At 31.4% G+C, this 27,747-nt stretch overlaps 2 protein-coding genes across 3 annotated transcripts; one reads left to right on the forward strand and one right to left on the reverse strand.

Moving 5' to 3' along the window:
- Window positions 1-1,273: 1,273 nt before the first annotated feature.
- On the forward strand, window positions 1,274-6,226 carry LOC126846746 (uncharacterized). 2 transcript variants are annotated; one of them, XM_050586530.1, is made up of 11 exons: window positions 1,274-1,424; window positions 2,003-2,103; window positions 2,619-2,645; window positions 3,059-3,085; window positions 3,588-3,635; window positions 3,786-3,815; window positions 4,080-4,112; window positions 4,414-4,479; window positions 4,796-4,822; window positions 5,178-5,261; window positions 5,665-6,226. In XM_050586530.1, exons 1-11 carry the CDS (start codon window positions 1,279-1,281, stop codon window positions 5,991-5,993), a joined length of 918 nt encoding a protein of 305 aa, XP_050442487.1. In that variant the 5' UTR covers window positions 1,274-1,278; the 3' UTR covers window positions 5,994-6,226. The 2 variants fall into 2 exon arrangements, with proteins under 2 accessions (XP_050442487.1, XP_050442488.1); XM_050586531.1 differs by lacking the exon at window positions 1,274-1,424 and adding an exon at window positions 1,438-1,575.
- Window positions 6,227-11,365: 5,139 nt separating this feature from the next.
- LOC126846889 (uncharacterized) lies at window positions 11,366-18,232 on the reverse strand. The gene is made up of 16 exons (XM_050586738.1): window positions 18,085-18,232; window positions 17,738-17,812; window positions 17,468-17,545; window positions 17,223-17,276; window positions 16,976-17,041; window positions 14,715-14,792; window positions 14,445-14,522; window positions 14,186-14,251; window positions 13,940-14,005; window positions 13,457-13,537; window positions 13,342-13,374; window positions 13,194-13,250; window positions 13,070-13,138; window positions 12,890-13,009; window positions 12,764-12,829; window positions 11,366-11,875 (listed from the first exon to the last, which is right to left on the reverse strand). Exons 1-16 carry the CDS (start codon window positions 18,140-18,142, stop codon window positions 11,382-11,384), a joined length of 1,539 nt encoding a protein of 512 aa, XP_050442695.1. The 5' UTR covers window positions 18,143-18,232; the 3' UTR covers window positions 11,366-11,381.
- Between the last annotated feature and the right edge of the window lie 9,515 nt (window positions 18,233-27,747).

The raw sequence follows: 27,747 nt of genomic DNA on the forward strand, positions 1-27,747 counted from the left end.
TTGTGTTGCACAAATAAACACCGTCGGGCGTCTACATTTACACGCGTTGTGCTCTGAAAATAACAAAAAATACCGTCTACTTAAATGTGAAGTTATTACATTTAGTTTTAACGATAATTATTAATCCCAAAGGCTTGTGCCCTATGTGACTTATGTGAGTTTTCGTTATTCCAAGAAAGTCGCATTGTAATTGAGTTGATTTGGTAGTCAATTATTTAACTACAAAGAAAGAAACGTAGACAGTGAATGACATGAGTAGGAAATCTCACAGTTGAGCCACTTAATAAGATAAGAGAACATTAATTTTAGCTGTTCTTAACAAGATATCGGGGCCAGTTTTTTTTTAAGTCGCCTTACAGGATTCTCAGGGAGAGGATCTGATGCGAGTTGGGAGACCAGTTAATTTTCGTGTGACTAGTCTGGAGTGGAATCGTTGGTAGAAAATTGCTGCAGTTTCAACGATTGGGGCTATCTTGATAATAATACCATGGGTCCATATCGGCTTTAAAAGCTATTGAAAAGAAAAGCTTATTTTTTATTGTTTTTTTTTAGTGTAGAAGCATATTCAGTCGATAGTCGAGTGCTTTGCGCTTTTCTTTTAAGAGCGGTGTCCAGGATAGGCGCTTGTCAAAAATTAAGCCTAAATATTTGATTTGAGAAGATAGTGCATCTAAAATTATAGTTCATTCCTTATCAACGGCGCAAACCATTTGGGATTAAGTGGTGTACAAAACATAAGTTATCAAAACACCCAACTGGGAAAAGATATAATACATAGACCATAGCTGTTCAAACAATTTCGATTTCTGGATAACTTGTTATTGTAATAGGATCACAGCAAATTTGTATTGAAAAACAAAAAAAGTATATATTTTAAATAACGCCCAGGTTTGATCAATAGCTAAATATACGCCCTTGATATCTAAGCAGATATATCTATATGGTATCTACTATTATAATCTTAAAATCGAACATTCTACCATATGGTCGGCGATTACAAAATTACTTTATTCGAGGTCGACATGAAACGCACCTCGTTAAAAAACGGGGTCGAGCGTAGGCAATTTAGCTACATAAAAGAATTTTATAGTTTCTTTTCTGTTTGTTCTGTGCTTGCTCGATCGCTCAATATTTAACTAATCCTGCCAACCACTGAACCCGAGAGGTAGTCATTTTGTATACCAATTTCATAGAAAATAAAAATGTTTTCTATAGCAGCTATTAAAAATATGTTTTGTGACAATTGACATTGTTTTGGTAGAAGATAATATCAATAATATGTTCAAAGCAATACACCGCTGCCTACGCCGTGTTTGTACAGGAGTTACATGGACGTCTTTAAATAGCAAAAGATTGCACAGACACTCTTTTTGTGTTTATTCCAATGACGCGTACAGATCGAACAAGACACGACAAGATAACAGGTAATATATTGAACAGTGTTTCGCGATCGGAATAGTTTATATCTGCAAGTATTCTCAACGGCCAAAATCTATGATCCAATAACAAAAAAAAAATATATTCAGATTGAGTTTAGTCGCAGAACATAATTTTATTCCGTCTATTTAATTAGGGGTAATTAGCTGTTTTTTTGTTTATTTTTTTAATTGATTCATCTTTCATTCCCAATAGTGTTATAAAGGGTCCGGATAAAATTCCCAAAAAATTGTCCCAGAACGGAATGTTCTGGATGATACCTATCATGACTGACTTGATTTGATGTAAATGTAAATTTGTTATGTTAATCACAAATTTTAAGAATATTGATATATGTATCGAGTCATAGTGTTGTTTGTAAAGTGACGACAATAATGAGGAAAACCTGTAGTTTCTGATTATAATACATTTTTTTAATTGGTTTTATAATTTACATCAAAAGACGTTATTACACACTTATACGGTATAAACAAAATTGTATTAGGTACTTAACTTACAAGTTTCACTTCACACAAGTCTGACTTTCAGGTGTTTATAGATCTTTTGATTGTTTTGTTTTTTTTAGATATCGATTAACAATGACCAACAAAAATCTACATGTATTATGTTTGTTTGTGATTACTATGGGGACGTTTATAAATGGTATTAAATGCGTAACGCGTGAAGGTAATGCATTAAATAATATTTTTAATATTGACTATAATCCATCCCAGCCTGTTACTTAAGCCTTTTATGCAATAATGTAATTGTTCATTTTTGTAGTCAGTTCATTGTTTAAATACAACATTGGTTTGAACCCTGCGAGACGGCAGGTTTCTTTGCTCAATAGTTTCTTTATTAAAACACAGACGACGCGATTTCTTGTTGTGTAAATATATATAGATATATATATATATATATATTTATATCGATTAAAAACATTTTATAAATGCATTTCAAATAATAAAAAAATTACATTATAGAAAAGGCAATGTCTAATATGCGTATCGTGTTGACAAAATGTGTTTATGTCGCAAATAAAATAGGTAGTAGATTTCAGTTAGTATAATTTATCATTACCATCATTGTGACATCATCCCATCATATCTAATAGTGGTATATTAGGTTTGTCAATAATTGTTATAAATACTACTTGATTTAATTTTATATTTTATAAAATGGCCATAATATTACAATTCCAGATTGTCGCACAGAGATTTTTCGTACCAGTAAGTAAATGTGTCATCTGCTTTTAGCTTTATCGTACATATTGAAACCCAAAATATTTTTCCAATTACTTCTTCAAAATCGAGTCCGTCTTCAACCCAACGAATTGTATTGACAATATAGTTAAACAATGGTCTAATCTGTGACTTCATACATATCCAACTTAAAATGTACAAAACAATTATAAACTTATTTTTATGTCATTTTTCATTTTTTTTTAACATCATCATCATTTAAAAATATCTCATAGATGAGAATATTAGAACATAGGGGTACGCTAGAATATCAAAAAAATTAATTGAGATACTCAGCGCCCCCCCCTCCCCAATCAAGAACTGATTATGAGAAATAATGATGCATGTCCCGACTTTATATTGTTGTTTGAATAATTATACAAATATTCTATTGTTTCCAGACCATATGATTGCGCGATTAACGGATAGTGAGTGTTTGTATTAGAAATAATAATAATATAGTATATTAGGTATATATTATTAATACAGTCTGAAAAACGCAGAACTCTTAATGTCAAATGTGTTAAGGTACTCGTTAAAAAACAGAATCTCAATTAATTATGTTTAGTGTTTTAAATTATTTAAACTATTTTAACGTCATTGATATTCAACTAGAAACTGTTGAATGTAATCTGTACTGATTACACATGATTTTTTTTTTGTACTCTTCAATTTTATAATTCACTTTTTATTCTTCATGCTTAAGACATGAACAATAAACGCAATATACTACATTTTTTAATACTCATATCAAATTGAATATTATTTAACTTGTTAGGGCCCTCTAAAGCTCTTCAATCTCCTCTAAATATATGAATTATTTTAAGGCCATTAGTGCTATGCCTATGTTTTATTTTTTGTTTAATAGATCTAAAACTAATGTTTATTTGGCGATATCATTTATAAGTGATTTTTGTACTTTGATTTCAGGTAATGCGTACAGCCTGATAATAAATACAATAAAAGAGTTCCTTTATGGTAGGTATATTATTTTTTAGTCTTTAAAAATCGAATAACCAATAAATTATTTACTTAAAGAACTGTTCATGTTGATTCATCAAACTTCCACAGAATCCAAGTGTGCCTTCGCTATTTTATTAAACAAATTAATTTTTAATTTTATTTCAGATGGAATTATTGAATTCCTTTTTCCGCCAGGCAAGTTATAATAATATCTTTTATACCAACATATCGTTCTATCGTGAGGTCAAATTTAATTTTAATTCTGTAATTCTATGTGTTAATAGTACTAGGGATGTAAATTTACCGATTTTACTGTCAATATGTAAAACTGGTAAATTTATATGTAAGAAAATATGCTAAAGCAAAATAAGTACATCATTGATCTATTTCACAATTAAAATATTGATAAGTATAATAAATATTTAAATATAATATTATCTTAAAATAATTGTTTTATAGATTCATTGTTGTTGATCGGAAAAGATGAAAACGGTAATTTAAAAAAAAAAAAATTAAGAATAATTATTCTTTATTAATAATATTACAATTCATACCAACCATAATAAATCCACTGAAAACTTCTTAGGAAATCCTAATTTAGACCAAAGTAATTTATTAGTATTTATATTTCCAAAAATTTCCAGTCAAATTCCATATAATTTTCCAGAGACTCTAAAACTGCTTGTTGTGTTATTGTTTTATTAGTAAAAATAACCACAGTTCATCCGTGAATTTTCATGTTAATCTATTGCGTTTAATAGAATAATACTATAATGTTTTGTTTGATGTTTAGATTCAATATATAGTACTATAAAACAAAATGAGCTAGCAATTCAACGAAAAATATCAGAGATCACGGGTAACGTTATAACACTGTAATAGAAAACTGTAGTTAATACTTATAATGTTTAAGACCTAAGGCCACTTATACGCCTATTACATGTGTATGAAATTCATGGTCCTTCTTAAAGTCTTAACTACAAATTTTAATATAGCTACAACTTACAAGAAAAACCTTTTTTTTGCTTACAAAACTGCCAACAATTTTATTTGTACGGTTATTACTTTAAATGATAATGATATTAAATTATTATTAATTGAAGATACCATAAGATACTTAGATTAGACATTTTTTTTAAATGTTAAATTTGTAAAATGTATTGTGCTTATTACAGAGGCAACCCCTAGAATTAATCTTGTCGGTAAGTATAACATTACAATATTTTGTAATTATTACTATCTGTAAATTTAAGTCGAAACTTCTGGGTAACTTCTGTGCACTAGCGATAGGTTAGGTAATATCCGGGTTTATCAATTTTAAATTTAACAAATTATCCCAATCTTTTTAATTTATTGTTTTCTTTTGCCTAACATTCAATTATTGTTCCCATTTCTACTTTGTACCTTAACATTTTGGTCTATTTAGTTATATATAACTGTGTAAAACTATTATAGTTGTACAATGTATTTACAATAAACTATAGCTAGTGTTAAAAAATGACAAAGCTGAACATTCTTATCCAAAAGGTGCAAGGTATATTATCTTAAATGTTATAGGTGTGACTTCCTATGACGACGAGGTAGAGCTGAGAGGGGAAATTCTAAATAAAAAATTCCGAATGGCTCTCGGCGAAAAAAGAAGTAAGCGATCAGATTAATATTTATTGCGCTACATTTTAACCAGTTTGAACAAAAACATCATTTTGTAGTTACTTAAATGAATCCGAACCAATGTATAAAACCTATGTGAAATTGTATAAAACAAAATACCTTTAAATGGGTAGAACAAAGTTTCTTTTTTTTAAAATTAAAAAATCAATTTTTTATACTATAATATGCGACAGCAATAATTAGGTACAACCCGAATTGGTAATAACTATCATTTTATTTTTAATTTTTTTCTTAAAAAATCATTGAAGCTCCAGTGGGGTGGTTATTGTTGTTAAACGCCTTGCGGTATCGGTATTGATGGTCAAGGTTGATAAATGTACTATAATATTTTATGGGTTTTTTTTTGTCATTTAATTGTGCTACGTTGTTACAGAACGCATAAAAATGTGCGCGAACGGCGAAAGATTCAAATGTGTATTGGTCGGGTTAATCAAGCGCACTGTCGAATTCCGGATAAAAAACCAACCGAAATGCAACGATAACAACGACGGTACTTGCTGTATAACTCCGACAGAGTGGATTTTAACACCTGGCGTCTTGGATCAACCGCCAATACCGCCCAAGGAGTTCTACCGGGATCGCCTATGTGTCGCCAGTAGTCCATATTATGAAACAATGTTGTTCGACCAAGCCCGGGGACTCGTAGAGTGGTATTGCGACATACCGCCTCGAATTGGAGAACAAGATTCAGACGACGAGTAAACTTAACACATTTAAGTTGACACCGTTTTGTTTACTAAATACTTCAATATAATCGTACGGACTAATAAAATACTACAACCAACACTACCGTCGTGTAAATTGACTTGTCTAGTTTGTGTAATGGCAAAAAAATCCACCACAGCACAGGGGCGGATCCAAGGGGTTGAAACAATTTATTTTTACCGTCTTGATCGGCCCCTGCAGCACATTATCAATAAACTGTCAACTTTCATTAGCGGTTACTACTTACTAGTGATTTTTGTATGAGTTCAATGAGCATAATGTGCCGGTTTACCTAAAGCTGCGGTAACAACACAATAAAGAACCGTCAAGTGAAATATTTTACACATTTTCTTAAATTTTTGAAAATTTCATTTAAATTCTTAAAACAATATAGATGAACACCCAAGTACATAAAGAAAAAAATACATAATCAAAAGTATCTAAATGTATCGTTATGTAAAACTGATTTGGTGTGCTTATTGCAGCCGGACTACAATTAGCCATTTTGGTAATTCAGTGCAAACAAAACACCTGGCTATTAATATTGGTTGTAAAACAAATATGTCTGTCTGCAATAAATAAGTAATATATTCACGAAATTATTTTGTATGCAATAAAATGCATACAAACATACTCAAACATGGCAATGTGGTTAAATAACTTAATACACATGTATTTCTATGTATATATATATATATATATATATATATATATAACTTAGTAATATAGTCATATATATTATAATATGTATGTAGTTGGGAGTGTAAAGCAAAGACAAAGAAAAAGAACTATTTGTATGTCTAGCTATAAATTTATCGATTCCAATTGAACGTTATCCTGTTCGGTAGCATGATGTTTTTGAACGATTCCAGGCCAATTATTAGTATTAGGAATTCATCAGAGCCAATAATTAGTATTAAATACACAAAATGTGGACGGCCAGTCACATTAGGTCAAAGGTTTGTCGTTACTACTATAACAGCCACCTATAATAACAAGGCATTCGCTTTTTTTTTTATCAAAAAGTAAACTACAGAAAACCAAAACATCTTTGTTTTCACCAATAAAATAATAAATGTGTACCAATACAATAGATATAGTATTGAGAAAAAATAATTCCCTGTAAAAATGATCCCTGAAAAAAATATCTGTAAAAAATTATACTTTGGCTGTAGCTTTGAACACTTGTGATACACTTTTGAGTTTTGATAGGCACCAAAATATTTTAGAACATTAGTGAGTATCTACTCGTATGGTAGTTAAATATAAACAGTCTTATAGTTTGGATAAAGAAGACAATTGTTACTCTTTATGTTAATAGAAAAAAAAGTTCTGGAAATTACTAAAAAAGGTAAATTTTTAATTAAATCTATATTATTGTAAAATAACATAAACAAAAATGTTTTCAAAAAGAAAAACTACAAACTTGCAACTATTTTAACAAAAAATAAGCGTCGTATCGTTACGAATCACTTAACATGTAAAAGTTATGTAATCTTAAACTCACAAAAATGTTTGTGAAATACTGTTATTTTAAAAATCGATTAATATAACATTTTATATTTTGATCTTCCATACAAAACAGCCCTTTGACCTCAACCTATATTGAGTTTTTATTTATTAATCAACAATTATTGTTTACTACCAAAATATTATCAACGATAACTTTTCCATTAACGGAATATGCTTTCTTAGATTAACGGCGCCTAATCAAAATCCAAATTGAACATTTTAACTGTTTTAACTATAATATAAAACGGACAAATAATATAGTTGTGTCAATGATATTTTATTTAGTCTACGACAGTACCTGTACAACATAAGACATAAGGCGTTTTCGAACTAAACCGTTTTTAATTAATTGTTTTTTTTTCTGTTAAGAAATTATATAAAATGTCTAATTCTTGCGAACGTTTAAGCAATCATTTGGAAAGTATGACATACGACCAAGCAAAGGTGTGTAATAACTTTTTGGTTTTATTAATTTTTTTTTTTTATTAAACATATTACTATTAAAACCAATCAATAATTTTGAATTTCTTATATTTGCGCTTGTTGGAATTTTAAAAATATACTAATCAATTGTTCTATAATAACGTTAAGATATTTTGCGATTACACGGACTAGTCCAAGTTAAAAACCTTTTAAGATTTTCAAGACTGATCACTGATACGATAAACCGATGCGGATTTTTCCAACTAACAATAATAATTATGTTAGATATTAGTCTTTTTATATTGTTGTAAACACATATGCGATTAAAATACTGAATACCATTAAGTTATAACGTTATCATATTAACGTTAAGTTATCATATTATTATAGTTACTAATATTTAGTTATGGATACTGTACTTAGGAAAGCCGATATTTCGAATTCGTCGACGGTACCGAAAAAACGGTTAAAAGTTTATCCAGAGAAATTTTTGAGACTTTGGGAGTGAACGCCGACGACGAGACGTTTAATATTGCCGTTAAAGGCATCGAAAATTTCCAAGAGTTCCAACTGAACGAGTTAACCGCGTTGACCGAACAAGTATGTGATGAATAATTCGGTTACGTGTCAAGTCTTCCCAAATATAATGTATGATCTAGTTAATTTGCTGCCATTCTATCCGTAGATCCTATCCCGGCCCGATCTAGACGAAGAAATTCGAGATTTTGTAAGCAACTGGATTCCGGGAGTCGAGTATCAGTTTGCGCAAAAATACTACATAAGACACGGGCCCAATCCCAAAGCCCTCCATTACGGTTATGTGGCAATTATTCAGTACTTTGTATCCGGTTGCACGTACATAGCTAACAAGTTTGTCGACGACCAAAGCAAAATCGAAATTGCCGACTTCTGTAAAAACGTCTTAAACCATTTGATCGACTGCCTTAATAAAGTCAAGGTAAGAGTTCATCTGACTTATGTTCAACGCTGAAAGTATAATATATGTTTGATTATGTTGTGTTGACGCGTTCAGAGCATTTGTGTAAAAATATAATATAGTGCTGTAACATCATACCCAACCTGGCCTGTCGACAGTGTGACCACTTGAAATAAAAATAAATACTTGTTTCATAAGTCGTTAAACACTGCACAGTAGAACTCTTATCAGCTATACAGATAAATACACAAATTTAAATTTAATATGACAATATGATAATATTATAACTGATAGATTGTATATTTTGTAGTAGTTAAACAAAATTAAAAATATACATACCAGAAAAATGTGATTTCGTCATTGTGGTCACACTGCAGTTCGCCTTCTGGCTTACTTTATAATATTTTACTTATTGCGACTTCTTGGTTGAGAGTTAAGATAACATAAATTTACTGATTCCTTAAGAGGTTCGGTATTGTCAAATTTTTGTTTAAATCTTAATCTAAAAACACAACTTCTGTGTAGGTACTTTTGTTACAGTTCATTACTTACAAGGTCTTTGCGTGTAATTAATTTTTTTTTCTTTATTATTATTATTCGGATATTAACTGTCCTATTTTTTTCCAACACCCATCATAGAATCATAAAATATTTGTGGTACTTAAAAAAAACAATATTGTACGACGAGCATCGTTCAATTTTTGACACTATAATTAAATACATTTTTATTAAAGTAAGTAAAAACAGAAAAAAATTGTATTTTAAAATAATTGTTAATAGAAATTAAGCTATTAGAGATAACGATAAAACGGGAAGACATATTATTATGGTGTAAAATATTGCTTCTATATGTTTGCAAAATAAGAACAAATTTACGACTATTGCAAAAAAGAAATGTAGTACGGTTTTAGGCAGATTTAGATATTTGATACATTTTTCTAAAGTATATTATTTAAGTACATTTGTACTCGCTGGCCAAGTTATATAAAAATCCTTTATTTATTTTTTAATTTCTTGTAAGGTTTACACAAGAATAATAGTAAAATACGATTTAAATATGATTTATTTGTTTAATAAGTAAAAAACCAATTTGTCTTTTTTTTTTAGGAAAACATCGTGGAGTATCGTAAGAAATAGATATTTAAATTTGAAGACGATACTTGAGCAACCTAAAATTGTTTAACTTAGTCCGTAGGACAAATTATGTTCAACGAAAAATAATTGTTTAAACATGGTGCAATAATTAACTCATTTATTATATTAACGTATACTGTATACATATATTGTACAATCATTTTTTATTAAAATAAATAATGAGAATATCATTATTATTTATTTGCTCAAACTACTAGACTGATTTTTTCCCCCCTGTCTAAACAATTCAAACAATAAACCCTAAACGATAATTATTTTTTAACAAGACCGAGTCTACAGATTCTCGTCGAAAGGTTTTTTTAAAAGTGATTGTTTCACTATAAAAACCACAAAATAAAATATGATATCGCTGAAACGCTTTTTTCAGCTGAACGAGTCCGTTTATTTGTTCAAATAAATGATTACACCAACTGTCATGAAAAATGTAATTCTAGTATTTTGAATTAATCTAATTCCTCGCAGAAATTGGAAACCCTCTCAATTTGTAAATATATAATGACATTATTTATTTAAATATTATTATCGAAATTCCAAAAAATGCTCAAAAAAAAAAGATGAATATGTTGTATAATTTAAGAACATTAATTTTAATAATTGCATTTTTAATAAGACTTTTATAAATAGACTACTAAGCAATTTTCAGATCATGTGCTTTAAAAATGATATAGACCACGAAACAATGAATTTGCAATATTAGTTGTTTTTTATTGTATGAACCACAATTTTTTTTTTTTTTTGGCAGCAAGTGTTTTCTTTAAATACAACCATGTGCCATGGTAATATGCTGCGCGTTTGATATACTTAATAAACAATGATATTTACTAGTACCCAAAATGATACAATATATTTTTGATCTTGTAAAATACTTTAAATTCTTATAATTTATTTATAAAAAGTACGTATCTAAAACAGGTCTGAATTAAAGTAAATGGCTTTTTAATCACCTGTTGTGCTACATCTACCACGGACAAGGTTTATGTTCCAAAATAAGAGTTCCTAATTCTTTTATATCATGGAATATTTCTATTCGGTTACCATTAGATGTAATTTATTTGTCTAGAAGTGCAATACGTTCAACTATTTGAGAAATTTACTAGACAACCAAAGCTTTTCAGGAGTCAGGTGGAAACGTGATTGGATGCGATCACCAGACTGTGGTTAAAGAATATCAAAAGAAGTGTGATCACGCGAGGAGAGCAATTATTAAACCATTAATAACTTTTGATTTTTGCTAATAATAAGTGCATTTTGTGGTTTTTCACAGAGTGTACGCGTTAGTTTTATTGAAAATGAGTGTGATATTACAATAAAAATGTTTATAGTTTTAGAAAATATAATCCATCACCTCCAGGTGGTCCCTAACTACCACGTTTGGCTGTAGGAACTGGACGCCGGCTGCTTCCCGAACCCCTACCTCGTCCACCTCCCTGGCTGGTTCCATGGCTGGGTTGTCCGGTCGAGGAAGCTGCCCTTGTCCTGCGCGCGGTCGGAAACGGCTCCTGTTGTCCCTCACGTTCTGGCAGTGGTTGGACCGTCTTGCCCGGTCCTGTGCCGGCTGGCGCCTTTCTCTTCGGTGGTTTTGCCCCTGAGACCGTTGTCTCCGCACTTGCAGAGGAAGGTCCCTCCCCGCTCTGGTCGCGACTAACCCGTCCGTGATACCGCGGTCGTAGGCGGCGCCCAGTTGTCCCTTGGCTCGCAGCTCCCGCAGCTTCACTACTCGGATTAGGCGGGCTACCGCTAGCAAAGCTTCCTCCGCCGTCCTGCGGAGCCACGCCACGTGGTCGTCTACCTCTCGTCGAGATGGTCGTGGGCGCCGGTTGTTGCTGAGGCGTCGGGATTTCATCGCGTGCTCCTGAAACAGCGGACGTTAAAACATTTTTACGGAAATGGGTATTTGCCAGTTTCATTCGCTGATGAATGGAGTCTAACCGGGCGTTTTCCCCCGGGACCCATATTTTTTTCTAACCTAACCGGGTCTAGCCACTTCGGGACGAACCCCACGGGAAATTCCTTCCCTGCGTTAGATAGGTGGTGTGCCCTGCGATATATCCAGTCCCCCACAGATGGAGTTTTTCTCGGGTAGTTGAGGTCATCGCCGGTTCGGGGTAAGGCTGGCCTTATTGCCACCCGTCTCTACTCCCCGCTGATCAACTTGTATTTTAAACCAAAAAAACTAAGAACTTTCTCTGTAGAGTACACGCTAAGTTCTATGTCCTGCTTAAAGCTAGGTTCTTTAGAATTAAATTTAAAGGGTGCGCAAAAAAAAAACAAAATTAATGATATTATAAAAAAAAAAAAATTTTAATTTTGCACTAACCTTAATAAATCCTACCGACTGCGCCAAATGTTGTGACCGTGGTGAGTATAGGGGTAGTGTTTGAAGAGAAAAGGTACACCGGGTTCGGTATCACGGATGACTTTATTTTTAGCATTAATAATATAATATTTACTACTATTGTGGAAAGGGTGGTTTGGCAAAGGTTGACTTATATCAACAGATAACATAGACAATAAAAAATAGTTTATTTATTCTTAGCTTCAATGCGAAGCTGAGTATCTCTTTAACCGTATAACTACTCGTATTTTCGAGAAGTGTTAGGTCTTTAAAATACAGATAGAATCCAAAAAGGTACTTAATTATAGCCAAATATGCAAATGGAGAAAGTGGTAATGTTTGTTAAAAACTTAATTTTTCGGACTATACTATTGGAATGATATAACGTCATATACATCGACTTACTATTGTTAACGGTGCCACCAAATCCTGATCCGTAGTACGAATTAGTTGACGGTCCATAGTTTCCCACTGAAAACAATATTAATTAGGTCTGATTGATTTGACTTGCTTTCATAGTTTGAAACATACTTGGAAAGTTACTATTTGGATAAACAGTATTTATATAATTAACGTAGTCTGGATCATTTGCTCCATGTACTGGTAATGGTGGTCCATTATACCAACTAGATGACGGTCTATAGTTTCCCACTGAAAACAATATTAATCAGGCCTGAGTGATTTGACTTGGTTTCGCAGTTCGATACATACTTGGAAAGTTAGGATTATTATTATTCCAGCGTTCTCCAGATGGTCCAAGTGGTGGTGATAGCGGATTTCCTAATTATTCAGACTATTAATAATGATGTAATATTTTTTATTTAAAACGACTTACTAATATTGTCGTTGCCAGCCATTCCGTAACTATTCGCAGGCTGTTCAGTGTTGTTCCCTGAAAATATATAAGTGGTAATGTTGGCGGATAACTAATTATTCAGAGTATACTATTGGCAATAATATACTACATGTATACATCGACTTACTACTATTGTAGAAAGGGTTTGCCCAAGGTTGACCTATATCAACAGATAACATAGACAGTAAATAATAGTTTAATTATTCTTAGCTTCAATGCGAGCTGTGTATCTCTTAACATACTTGGAAAGTTAGTATTAACATTATTCATATAATTATTCCAGTGGTCTACAGATGGTCCAAGTGGTGGTGCTTGCGGATTTCCTAATTTTTCAGAGTATGTTATTAATAATATATTTTTTTTAAGCGTATGACGTATATTGAGAGGCAGGCCAAAAAAACGATGGATGTATGGAGTGCGTCAAGATCTAGAGAGATTAGAAGTAATGGACTGGGAGCAAGGGAACCATAATACTTAGAAGCTTTTACAAATTAACTGATAAATTAATTGACATGGTCGAAATTGATTAAAACCTCTTTTATCTTAAATATTGCCTATACAAATCTCCCTAAAAACAGAATGCATGCTATACCCTTACTATTTATACCTCGTCTCTCAGCGTGAAAAGTAACTTATTAAAAATGAAATTTAAAATCCTTATTTCTGATACCTCTATCACACGCAACTATACTATTGGGAGTGAAATAATATATACATCTACTTACTATTATTTTCGGGGCCAAGAACTCCAGGTTGGTAGTAAATATTAATAAGCAGTGGACTCTTTCCCTCTGGAAAAAATATTAATTTAGTCTAACTTGTTAGACTTGATTTCACAGTTTAAATAATTTATATAAGTTATTACAAATATATTTATATTATTATTCCAGTATTTTCCTAATGGTGCTTGCGGAAATCCAAATTATTCAGACATAACTATTAGGAATGATATAATATAAACGTCGACTTACTATTATTGCCGGTGCCATAAACCACAGATTGGTAGTAAATATGAATATGCGGTGCTTGGTCTCTATCTAAAAAAAAATATAAATTTAGTCTAACTTGTTATACTTGATTTCGCAGTTTAAATAATTTATATAAGTTATTAAAAATCAATATATATTATTATTCCAGTCTTCTCCTCATGGTGCAAGTAGTGGTGTTTGTGGGTATCTTAATTATTCAGACATTACTATTGGGTATGATATAATATATCCATCGACTTACTATTATTGCCACGCAAATCAAATTCAAAAATGTTTTCCTCAACTCCGTAAGTATTCGTAGGTGATTCACTGTTTGCCCCTGAAAAAATATTAATTTAATCTGACTTTTTGGTTTGCTTTTACATTTTGATGTAAACTTGAACATTTATTAAGAACATTATTGATACTATTATTCCAGTTTTTTCTAAATGGCGCAAGTGGTAATGTTTGCGGATAACCTAATCGTACAGACTGCACAATTGGTATTGATAGAATATGTAAATTGACTTACTACTATTATTTAAAGGGTCTTGGTGTTGGCTGACTTGGGTTTCACCACCGATGTAAAAATCGAAAGTCGGTGGTACCTCTGAAAACAATATTAAATTAGTCTAAAATGTTTGACTTACTTTCGCTGTCTTAGAAACAAATACTATGACAGTTTTTTAAAAATAATGATTTTTATACTACTATGGGAATTATAGTTCCTAGTGAAACTAGACAGGTTGATAACCAGCTTTTTTATCGGCCAGTCAACTTTTTCAGTAAAATATTCTTAAAATAAATAACTATATGTTTTAGGCATAAGTAAATTTTTTTAAATGTTTGTATATCATCAAAATATCATGTGTAACATGAAATTCTGATAACACTGTTAACAGAGATGGGCAAAATTAATAAAAAATCTTTAATCGATTACAAACGGATTATGGATTACTTTCAAACCGGGATTAATAAAAAAAATTGGATTATATTTATATCAGTAATCTTTAGTTTACGGAAATTTTTTTTCTCCCAAATGAAAGATTTTATAAAAATCTCATGAAATATTACAAAATAATAAATTTCATAAAAATTATAGAACCAAAATTATAATGTAGCTATACTGCTTCTAAATGTTTGATAAACTAAAAAAAACCATTCACAGATTGTTACAAATCTTTACCTCGAAACATTCATTAGTCTAAATACTTAATTAATTGATTAATTTTGATCTGCTTTTAACCAGTATTTCCTTTTTTCTGGATTGGCAGAATAGTTGTTTCCATTAATCCGATATATTGGAATAATGGATTTTTTTAATCCTATATTACTTTAAATAATCCTGTAGATCTCTGTCTGTATTGTCGCCTACTGTGAGTTGTATTGATTAAGAAGTGTTATTAATGTCGTTTTTATAATATCATAATATGGCATTTAAAAAAAAACAAAAAAAAAATTAACAAATTTCCGAACTATTTTTAATAACCTTTACCTCGAAAACGGCAATAATTTCTATTAGGTAAATATTATTATACGTTAATAAACAAACCCAAAGTTATTATAATCATAAAAACCGGAAACCACTCAACCCTCGCAAATTTTTTTCAAGTTTCAAGTTTATGAACTGAAGTATTTTATTTTAAATAGACTTTTTTCAATTTTACAATTTTTTTTTAAGGAAAACAAGTTGGTTTTTTGAAATAGCTTATTTTTTTGTTATAATATTTTGTTACAAATATTATAGAGACTACTGTTTTTTTTTTTATAAATGCCAATAATTATTTGAGTTTACATTGGGACGATTTAATAAAACAATTATTATTATTATAATATTGTATTGTATCATTATGTACAAAAAAGTTATTTGCTATAATTATTGTAACATCAGGGTTCTACCGTGTAAGAAAAATGTTCAAACATTTGAATACACAAACGGCAAAACAAAATGCGTTAAAAAACACTTGTTTGTAGACAAACAACAAACCGTTACAATTCGTATGGTAATGTTTGTAAATCTGCAACAAATGTTTCTTAAAAAATCGCATGTGGGCTGATTTAGACCAAAAATCCACACAACATTCTAACTACTAACTAACTGCTAATATTTTTGATATCTTATTTTTTTTATGTATAAAATTATCAGGTTTTAATATTAAAAGAATTACAAATTACATTTTTTTAATTACAAGACAGTGATATGTTTGAATAAAAATTGGCTTCCTGCATAACATATACCTAGTAAAGTAGCCGATAAACCCGAATCACATTACAAAAATAAATTTGGACCATCCTATGTAGTCGACATTTTGTCTGGCTTTTTGTTCTAAAAAAACCAAAATGTCTTAGACTAAAAAAAACAAATTGTTTTAAATTAAAAATAATACTTTAAAGCATTAACAAATTAACTGGTAAATTAATTGACATGGCCGAAAGTAACTAAAACCTCTTTTATTTTAAATATTGTCTATACAAATCTCCTTAAAACCAATCCACATGCAATCCCCTTAAAATTGACCAGCTATTAAAGAAAATTTGTTTTCGTATACAAAACCGTAATAAAAGTAAACAAAAATAACTGTGTTGATATTATAATGTAAAAAAGCGTATCGAAGATGAGTCATAGATTATGTACCTATATAATGCTGATATATTATGTACCTTTTGTAGCTCGTGTCTCAGCGTGGAAAAGTATTTTATTAAATTTAATAATTAAAATTTAATATCTCTACTTCTGATCTCCCTATCACTCGCAACTAAACTTTTGGGAATATAATATATACATCGACTTACTATTTTTTTCGGGGCCATCAACTCCACATGGGCAGTAAATATGAATATGCGGTGCAGGGTTTTCCCCTGAAAAAATATTAATTTAGTTTAAGTTGTTTGACTTGGTTTCACAGTTGAAATAATCTATATAAGTTATTAAAAATCGATTTATTTTTTTTTTCCGTCTTTTCCTAATGGTGCTTGCGGATATCCTAATTATTCAGACTTTACTATTTGGGATGATATAATATTATATACATCGACTTACTATTAGTAACTCCAGGTTTGTAGTAAATATTAATATGCGGTGGACGATCTCTCCCTGAAAAAAATATTATTATAGTCTAAATTTTTACAGTTGATTTCACAGTTTAAAAATCTATACATGTTATTAAAAATTTATTTTTATTTTTATTCTAGTCTTCTCCTAATAGTGCAAGTAGTAGTGCTTGTGGATATCTTAATTATTCAGACATTACTATTGGGTATGATATAATATATCCATTGACTTACTATTATTGCCACGCAAATCAAATTCAAAAATATTTTTCTCAACTCCGTAAATTGTCTTAGGTGATTTAGTGTTTGCCACTGAAAAAATATTAATTTACTCTGACTTGTTGGTTTGCTTGCAAATTTTAAAATTCACTTGAAAATGTATTAAAAACATTATTAATACTATTATTCCAGTATTTTCTAAATGGCGCAGGTGGTAATGTTTATGAATAACCATATCATTCAGACTGGACTATTAGTATTGATATAATATGTACATTGACTTACCAGGATTATTGTCAGGGCCATTGATCATGTTAACATGGTGATGACGATTGATTTCAATATTAATAGAGTTCCTCCCTGAAAACAATATTAATTTAGACTAAAATGTTTGACTGACTTTCGCTGCTTTAGAAACAACATTTTAAGACATTTTTTAAAAATAACGCTTTTTAAAAAATAGTGATGTAGCATTCTACATAAGTTCAACATACATGTAGAAATTAATCATGACGATCGACTATCCTGTCAATTCATATCTTTATTAACCAATATTAGATCGTTAGACCAAAACCTTATTTACGTATATAATGTTTTTAATTATGTAGAACGTGCCATAACTTATACATTACTTTGGATAACTCCCATCGTAGCTGACAACAGAATAATACAAAAGAATAAGATCTTCATGATTATGATTAAACACCTATTTAGTAGAACGCCAAATACTTGATAGAAAAGTAAATTGAATGATAGGAAACTTGTAAGAACCACAAGAAACTGAATTCTATAGCTTCAAATTAAGAAATACCATATTTTCTTGCTGGCGCATCCAAGCTGAAGTAAATAAATTTAAGAATATTTTGTACGTTTACAAATACAGCTATATAAATAACAGATGTCGCAAATATTCGCTACATTGTTTCAATAACAATGTTTTTATAATAAACACATGAGTTGAATTTAAAATAAAAACAATATTTTCATGCTGATTACTAAGTTTTTAATGTTTGTAACAGTTACAAAAATATATATATATATATTTTTTTTTAAATTTAAATATGGCTTCGACTACTAGGTCATTAGCCTTTAGTTTACATTTACATTTACATTTTTTAGTACAATATTGAATTTTACAGTTTATTACATAAGTTAATTAATTTAATGAATTTTAGAATGTTTTCTTCGTTGTTTTCTTTTAGTGCGTTTTGAATGTTGTTTGGCTGGTTGAGTATGTGACGTTCGTTGTTGTAGTTGTTGCATTCTATAATGATGTGTTTCATGGAGATTGGTTTATTGCAGGTAGAACATATTGGCTGAGGTTCGTGGTTGAGTAGGTGTGCGTGGGTAAGGTGGCTGTGTGTATATATTTATACACAGAATTAGCACTGTTTTTATAATTTAAAACATACTGATTATACAAAATAGGTCCCTTTTATTAATTATGAAAAAAAATTAAAAATTTCATAGGTCATCTAGGTATTTGACTAACTTGTAAAATAAAGTTGATATTTTTTTTATTTGATTAAGTTATAGCCTATATGACTGTACTATTGATCAAATTTAAATCAATGTATGTACGAATCTATAGTAACTATAGTCGGTGGCAACTGGTTTACGTCTATGCAGATTTTAGGTGTAGAAGGAGACTAAAAATAGTATTATTATTATATATTATTATGTGTGCCAATATATTTTTGGTGCGTTCAATTTTATAAACATATACATTTGCCGCACAGGGGCACACTAAGTAACATTTTTGACCAAATTTGTTTTACGATAAACACTTATTTAATAATAATAATGGACGCATTACTATTCATAATAATTGTGTTGGCTTTATGCAAACTTCTAAGTTTATAATGGACGAAAAGATTTATAGTTTTTGCTGGCGGTACTTTTAAGAAAACTTCACGTGGCTTATCAGGTTTGTCATAGAGTTGAAACAGTTTTAAAGTAATACAAAGCAATTTTTATAGCACAATTGTTAACTCTGATATTGCATTAGAAAAACTATATCAATTGCAGTTTAATGACGTTGTCGAGTTCATAGGAAATGACGATTTAGTAGTTGAATCTGAAGAAAAGGTATAATAGTCTAAATTACAAATAAAAACGCTTAATTTTTTGGTTGTATCCTTACAATTATTGTTGGTATAATAATGTATATTTTAGGCATTTCAGTTTATCATTAGTTGGGTAAGCTTTAATGTGAATGAACGAAACCATTTGTTACCATGACGTGGTCGCATCGCGACTCCGGTGGTGGCCGAGTACTAATCACACTCGCCACCGCCGAATGACATACATTTACACCTATTAACATTCAAAAGTCAAAATTTATAAAAAAACAAAAGCGATTCTGAAAACCGAGGCGTTAACGATAAATGGGTAACTGTGGCACTACATTTTTTAGCCAGACGATCAACCCTTATCGTATCCACCCTTAAGGGGATTGCCTGCGGTCGATTTTTTTATACGAAAACGCCAGACAAAATTTCGATTACTTTGGATGGTCTGATTTTAATTCTGTAATGATATTTAAGTTCTTTGGCAACTTAACAAGGTTATGTAGGAAACAGATTTATGGTTTTATGCTTTTTTTTATGTAAAAAAATTGGGTTTTTTATCCCATGCTTTTGGTACTCCTTTAATATTAACACTCTCCCACTTGTTTATTGATCTTCCCATCTGTTTATTTTTTTCACAAATTACATTGATATTAATAAACAATGTCAATAACAATTTAATAGTAAATTAAAAACGAATTTTAAAAGTAGAAGACAAAATGTTTACACAATATCTACCTGATAGATCAATCCAACTACTATGGCTATATGTGATTAAATCTGGATCTAATTAAGAAAAATGACCTACCAACATAATAATTTTAAAGTTTACGGTTTTTAATTAAAAAAATAAATAGCTTACTTAAAGACAACAAATAAAAATCCCCTTTTACTACACAAAAAATGATGTGTTACAAAAACTATGTTATTGTATATTTTGCAGTTATAATAGTTTTATCAAAATTGTTTCTAATGTTACAACAGTTATTTAATCATTAAAATATTATTAGTGTACCATGTATTTTACTAAAACAACTCTTTTTTATTTTTGACAACCAGAGCAGACGATACAGAATCATAATAGAACCCGAATTTCTCGTGATGGTTTTTAAAGTTATGTGTTTCTATTTTGACTTTCTCTTCTAGATGTTTTATGCAGTCTGCGGCAGAGTTGGTTGGCTCTAAAAGATTTTGAACTCCATAAGTAGCAGTAGACATACCCGTAGTTCGTTGATGAACATCCAACAACCAGCAAGATCCATTCAGGAATAAGCGCAAATAATTTTCGACGAAGGACAGGATGTTTTCAATCGTTTTCAACTCGTTTGTGACTAGATCAGAATTTATATTTGGCGAATCGTTGTCGAACGCTGAACCGAAGAATGTTATGTTGTCAGAGTATGATTTAATGTAATCTAATATGGTGGAAATATCCGTTTTGTATGGCGTTTGCGGAGAAATCTGGTGTAAGTCCAAAAAAAAACATTTCATCGTCATTAACATTGTGTCACTCTTCTTGATAGATTGCAAGACGGTCAACAGACACTTGTACGACAAATAAGTATTTGAAAATTTCCTGCATTGAAGTCCTAGACCTCTACTGACATCGACGTAGTTCTTTAACGTTCCGGCGAACTTGCAGCTTAATGCCTGATGCACTTGTCGAAATTTACTGTCAAAGTTTTCCAACGTCACCGGTTGACGTTCAGGTCCGCTTTCGAATAATTCATTGAAACTGTATCGTTCGCCGGACTCGACTACGATGCTCAAATTGTTGCCATAAACATCCGTCGACAGCCATTCGGGTAGCCTTTCCAGAATCTCATTTAACTGGGTTATACGTGCATTCACTGATAAAGTTGTATCCGGCGAGTGCGGGTTAGGTACAGGCTTTAAATTTCGAAAACTTGTAGTGTCAGCTGATATCAGTGCGAACCCGAGATCGTTGTTTAACCTAAAAAAGCCATTGGCCAGCAATTCGAGTTTAACGTTTATTACTTTTATAGATTCAATGGGATCCTTGGTCTGGTAATAAGAATTATTTCTTGCTGCTGACTTGTTAAAGAAAACGTCAGCCAACTTTTCAGAGTCTGCCGTAAACCTGCAATTACTTATGAAAAACATGCGCAGTAATCTTGCGACATTGGATATAACGTCTTCGATTTGTTGAATATAAACCGCCATTTTAAATGATTTGATTCCTTCGCCGTTTTCGTAGAAGAATTCAGAATCTTCGAGTTCTTTATGGTTGCAGTGACTTGTGAAATACTCAATGATTTCCGTGACCTGTCGGTTGAATGCGATGTCTGGAAGAAGCTTGTAAAAATATGACAGCGAACCGATCATTGGCGAGCCAAATATTATGTTGCCCTCTTGGACGTCTTGCAGATAGTCTTGCATGCAATCGAATAACACATAAGGGTTGTTCTTTATTCTTTTGCACTGTTGGCCGAAACTCGTTTCGTAATTGCAAAATTTCGCGAACCAAAAAGCGTACTCACAACTCAACAGCTGATGTACATGCCGCATTTTTTCTTTTAGGTTTTTTGGTTGTATCTTGTTGTTGCTAATCGTTTCGAATAAGCACTGAACGTTATGATACATTCCGTTTTCTCGAATGTCCATTGGTTCCAGAGCGGACCAACCCTTGTTCTTCAGTAACCAGTTTATCTCGTCCATTAGTGGATTTGTATTTGCCGTTTGTACCAACAGAGTGCCCAAACAGAACATGATAACACACAGGAATGGGCCTCCTGTCATTTTTCTAATGGTTAACAGCGCTAAGACACTGTAGTTTTACCGTTGTTGTCAGCTAACCAAAAGTAATCTTAGATTAACAATAAAAATTTGTTTTTATTCACCAGCAAAAGGGAATAGTATCTCAACGCAATATTTTTTGTGGGTAAATAATATAACAACATTGACGCATGTACTTACCATATTATTATTATTTGTTTCGCCCTGGCTGTTAAACACATATGTTAGCAGCGGCTTGAACACATACTTATAATGTTTAAAAAAATATATGAAAATTTAGGTTACAGGTAAATAGATTTTCAGTTACGGATTTTGAAAATGTGTCCATGGATATATTATGTTTTATCTAGTAGTACAACTTGAATAAACAATATGTATTCGATATTGCACTTGTAGTTTATTCAAATATAAAAAAACATACTATTTTATAAACACAGATATTGAGATTATATAAAATATATCTTGTTGTATTACTTCTATCACTTTTGAGGAAAACATTTTTGTTTATCTATTTTAGTATTAACTAGGACTTGATCAACTTCTGAAACTTAAATGGTAACATATTATAATAACTTTTTAAGGTAAGAATAATTTTCTAAAAATGTTGACTGGTCAAAAAATGTTGACTGGACCATAAATAGTTTTAATGTAATTAAAGTTTAGTAGAGATATTTTTATCCACAAGCGTTGCCAACCGCACTCCACGTCCCGACTTTAATTTTATACTTAAATAACTTTAAAAATAATTATTTAAAAATGGTTATCGACCAGTAGAAATGTTCAGTAAATTATTCTTAATTTGAATTCTTGTAATAAAGTGATATATTTTAAAATACAGTAATTAAACATAGAACATCGGATTCAATCGTGCTTAGCTAAGGTTTGCATACGAATAGAAAACCGACGGCTGTTGAAGATTCATGACTGATCTGATCAACTTGAAGTTTACTCCTAGCAATATATTTTCTAAGTATTTAGCAAATTTTTCAGCGCATTTAATACTAAATGATGTATTGAGGTTGAACCGAATACCGTAGACCATTGCAAAGTTCGTAAGTTCAAGAGCTTAGATTTATTAACGTTATTGCTGTTATACCAGTTGAAATCCACCTCTTTTTTTTAAAAAGCTGGGTATTTTTTTGAACGAAACGGCTACTTGCAGTTTTAGATCGACGATTTCCTCTTTGGACAGATCCGATTTTTTTTTATTAGTTTAAAATCTGCTTCGTGTAAAAATAAAACAACCAAAAAACATCCGTGTGCAAATGAAGAATATTCGAATGGAATATGTGCGCTACCATGTTTCGAGCCCAAGGACAAAATTTGTCTATATGTTCATACAACTGGACGCTAGTAGGAAAGTTGTAACTGTCCGGAGTGATCAAAATTAAATGGTACAAAATATTGTACATGTACCTGCAAACGATTGCCTTATCGACCCTCTCGTTCAGTGACTGCAATCCGTCGAAAGACAACTCGTTGATGTGGTCGATTCTAGGTGATGTAGAAAAATGTAAACTCAAAAAATCCGTGTAAAACGTGCGTGAAAACCAAATATTCACATAAAACATATACATTACTTTTAGAGTATATTAACTGACATACCAGCAATTGTTGAATATTCTTTGGCGATGCCGGGTGGCAATTATCATTGTAAAAACATACTTAAAAAACTATTCTTGAAAAATATTCTAACAACATTATGGTATGTTAAATTATGAAAATACTAGTATATAAATAGTGCAGAACACTTTAATTTCACGCCCATACACTTTCTGGACACCAATACAATATTCAAACCGTTAATCAAATACAGTATTGTAGCATAGCAACTATAATTTTGTCTAAAAACACATTTCTAAAACGTGTACACAATGTTAAATTGCTGGCTGGGATAGTCTAACCGTAATTCCTAATAGATATTATCAAATTAAATATCATAAATAATGCAAAACACAATTTATTTTTTCTATTGTATCTAACCCACAAATCTAAGTGTATAACAACTTCTTTTAATTATACAATAGGTACCACTAACCACATAGCAATATATTTTCAAAAGTTTTAATAATAATTTTAAAATATTATTTAACTATATCCAATAAATATAATAATATTATAATATACGTATAATTTATGACAGAAAATCAAATATTAACAACACAAATTATTCAAAAATACTTTTTAAATATCATAAAGTTAACCAAGGTGTAGTGAAAAACAGGGTCAATCGGTATACATTTTTGAAATAATTAATCAGGATCTCTTTCGATTTTTTATCCACGAAGGAACTCTTTTTAATAAATTCAGTTTATTCGCGTTTCTTTCCTTTGTATCAGCTATATTGTCATAAATTGTCATAGATTCAGAAAATTCTACTTCCACACTTCGAAATGAACGAATCATTTTTATGGTAGTGCGACTTCCGATTAAGACATAAACCTTTGAGATGAAATTTTTCGCCACATTCAGCACATCATCTATTGATTTATTTATGGACTGCATTGGTGTTGTATCGGGAAAACCAAAAGAGCGTGAAAATGGGCGTACCGTTCGTTCAATGGAGTAAATAATATTAGTAGTTTGTTTAGAATACGTATCGGACAAGTACACTGTGTTAAAAAAATTGTAAAAGGATTCAAAATACATGTCTTCGTTTAGCCAGATGTTGTCCATAAAATGTTTTAAAATATCGGTACTGTATGTGTTGGCATAGTGCTTAGCTCTGTCTACGTCCGTTTCCATCATCTCGTCGAGAAAACCTACATACGTCCACGTTATTCGCAGGATAATTATTTCCATCGTCTTAAATACCATGTGTTGGTAAAATTTTAGACGTTCCATTCCTTTTAGCCCGTCATCGAGTACTTGGTTATACTTTTCCACTATGGAGGGCCACGCGGTTGCCATAAAGACGGGATCGTCTTCTTCTACGAGAAAGCCGTTAATCAAAGATCGAAAATTGTCAATCCCGTGAAAATATAAAACGCTGTCGGAGAACGTGTCGTCAATGCTTCTTACCATTCCCATTGCAACGTTTTCGTTGAACATATTCCGCAGTAAAGCCTTATTTTCTTTGATCACTTCCAACACGGTCGCCATGTCGTCTTTAAAGTTGCGTATACTTTTTATGCGTGCACTATGGTGCTGGTTATACTTCATATTAAAATCGTTGGAACAGTTGCAATGTGCTGTTTTTACACGTGTATCTATTTGCTTGGCCACGTATTTGTGCATCAGTTGGTTCGGTTTGAAAATATAACTGCCGTTGGCCGTCCTAATATCGTTGTTGATTACACGCTGGAAAAATTTACCAGCACTGATGGTGTACGCGTACAATAACCACACCTCGTTCATGTCTTTGGGTAATTCGCTGAATAACGAGTCGATCATAATGGTTGCTTCGTCTACGAATAGAAAGTCTTGTACGTTGTCGGAGCTGAGAACCGCACTGTTAGTCTTAGAAAATAATTCCTCCGTCAAGTGCAAATGCATCTGAGCCCCGAAAAGATACCCACATATTAGATCTAAGTACTTTTGTAAAACTACAGCTTTATCGAGATTGGTTTCGTCTTTTTCTAGTTTCTCTCGATCGTAATGGTATGTCTTCGAGTATCCGGTTTTCAATGGCTGCACTCTTAAACATTTATCAACAGAGTCTTCCACGGTTTCTTCACTTTGCCCAGGCGCCCCGCCCAAAGTATTCATCAACTGTGACACGAGGCAAAAAATTAATTTCCACGATCGCACTGAAGCCATTTTGTTTTACCAATTCGGTTGATTTGACGTAGAAAAACGAACTGTGTTCGTTTTTTTCAGTTTCAGCTTTAGCTAAAGATGTTGTTTGTTGTTTACCTCCAGTATTGCGCGTAATGTTTTATGTACTATAGTTTGTTTGAGATTATTTATTACAGACACTCGCAATAATATCCGAAAACATATTACCGTAAAATTTAAACCATTGTTATTTTTAATTTGGGTTTTTATTCAATTCGCAGTGTTTGAACCGCAAAAAATAATTTTTTAGAAAATACATTTTAATTTTTGCTAAAGGAATGGCTGTGATTATCTGACAAAGAAAATAATGACTAATAAAGAAACCGCATTACTATATTAATACTATAGTTGAAGATATATACTTAGATTTTGCGGTGGTTTGGCGTCCTCTTCAAGATTTTTTTAGCATAAAATGTTGCCTACCTACCTATATTATTTGATTTAAAAAACAATTGTTAAGTGTGTTTACTCGAATTTTTTCAATTGTGTTATTTATTTATTGTAGAGCTAATGGTTTTTGCTGAAAAAATATTTTTCTACTTACATAAAACTTGTTAAATACCAAAACGAGATACTAATATTAGCTTTACGCGTAGTTTTATGATTGATAAAATTCTGTTGGTTTAGTTTGACATTGAATCGTTTAATACAGTCTGAAATATTTCGTACTGGATAGCATTCTTGTGAAAGGACCCCATTGATAAATGTTCAGAAGTGAAGCCATTGAAAACCGGATACCTGAAGACTTGCCAATACGACCGAGAGGAACTAAAATAAAACGAAACCAATGTCGATAAAGCTGTAGTATTACAAAAGTACTTAGATCTAAAGTCTTTTCGCGGCTCAGATGCAGTTACACTTGACGGAGGAACTATTTTCTAAGACTAACCGTGCGGTTCTCAGCTCCGACACCGTACAAGACTTTCTACTCGTAGACGCAAAAAAAGTATACGAAACTTTAAAGACGACATGGCGACCGTGTTGGAAGTGATCAAAGAAAATAAGGCTTTACTGCGGAATATGTTCAACGAAAACGTTGCAATGGGAATGGTAAGAAGCATTGACGACACGTTCTCCGACAGCGTTTTATATTTTCACGGGATTGACAATTTTCGATCTTTGATTAACGGCTTTCTCGTAGAAGAAGACGATCCCGTCTTTATGGCAACCGCGTGGCCCTCCATAGTGGAAAAGTATAATCAAGTACTCGATGACGGGCTGAAAGGAATGGAACGTCTAAAATTTTACCAACACATGGTATTTAAGACGATGGAAATAATTATCCTGCGAATAACGTGGACGTATGTAGGTTTTCTCGACGAGATGATGGAAACGGACGTAGACAGAGCTAAGCAGTGTGCCAACACATACAGTACCGATATTTTAAAACATTTTATGGACAACATCTCATAGTTACTCATAGAAAAAAATTATTTAAATAAAACAAAATACCTTGAAGCTTATGCAAATTAACCGGTAAATTCATTTAAATGATCGAAATATATTAAAACATCTTTTTTTCTTAGATATTGCCTACAGAAAACTCCTTAAAAACAGACCGCATGCAATCCCCTTAAGTATAAAAACTTTTTTTTTTTTGAATATTTGAACAATACACGTGCACATTATTTTTCTACTTATTTACTACTTCTTTAGACGTTTAAGAGGCCCTCGGTTGTTTTCAATTTTTGA

Source organism: Adelges cooleyi, unplaced genomic scaffold (genome assembly GCF_023614345.1).
Source record: "Adelges cooleyi isolate 19-005CV unplaced genomic scaffold, UGA_ACOO_1.1 ACOO_flye_CR_arks_rails_tigmint_CR_PRNA_9, whole genome shotgun sequence".
Classification (NCBI taxonomy): Eukaryota; Metazoa; Arthropoda; class Insecta; order Hemiptera; family Adelgidae; genus Adelges; species Adelges cooleyi.

Bases quoted from the DNA above. Each gene is read 5' to 3' on its own strand.
- LOC126846746 (XM_050586530.1), top strand. From the start codon at position 1,279: ATGTTCAAAGCAATACACCGCTGCCTACGCCGTGTTTGTACAGGAGTT. The intron at 2,104-2,618 runs GTAATGCATTAA...TTACAATTCCAG, and splicing joins TAAATGCGTAACGCGTGAAG to ATTGTCGCACAGAGATTTTT. The intron at 4,480-4,795 runs GTAACGTTATAA...TGCTTATTACAG, and splicing joins AAAAATATCAGAGATCACGG to AGGCAACCCCTAGAATTAAT.
- LOC126846889 (XM_050586738.1), bottom strand. From the start codon at position 18,142: ATGAAGATCTTATTCTTTTGTATTATTCTGTTGTCAGCTACGATGGGA. The intron at 17,546-17,737 runs GTAAGTCAATGT...ATATTTTTTCAG, and splicing joins TGGCCCTGACAATAATCCTG to TGGCAAACACTAAATCACCT. The intron at 14,252-14,444 runs GTAAGTCGATGG...ATTTTTTTTTAG, and splicing joins TGATTTGCGTGGCAATAATA to ATAGAGACCAAGCACCGCAT.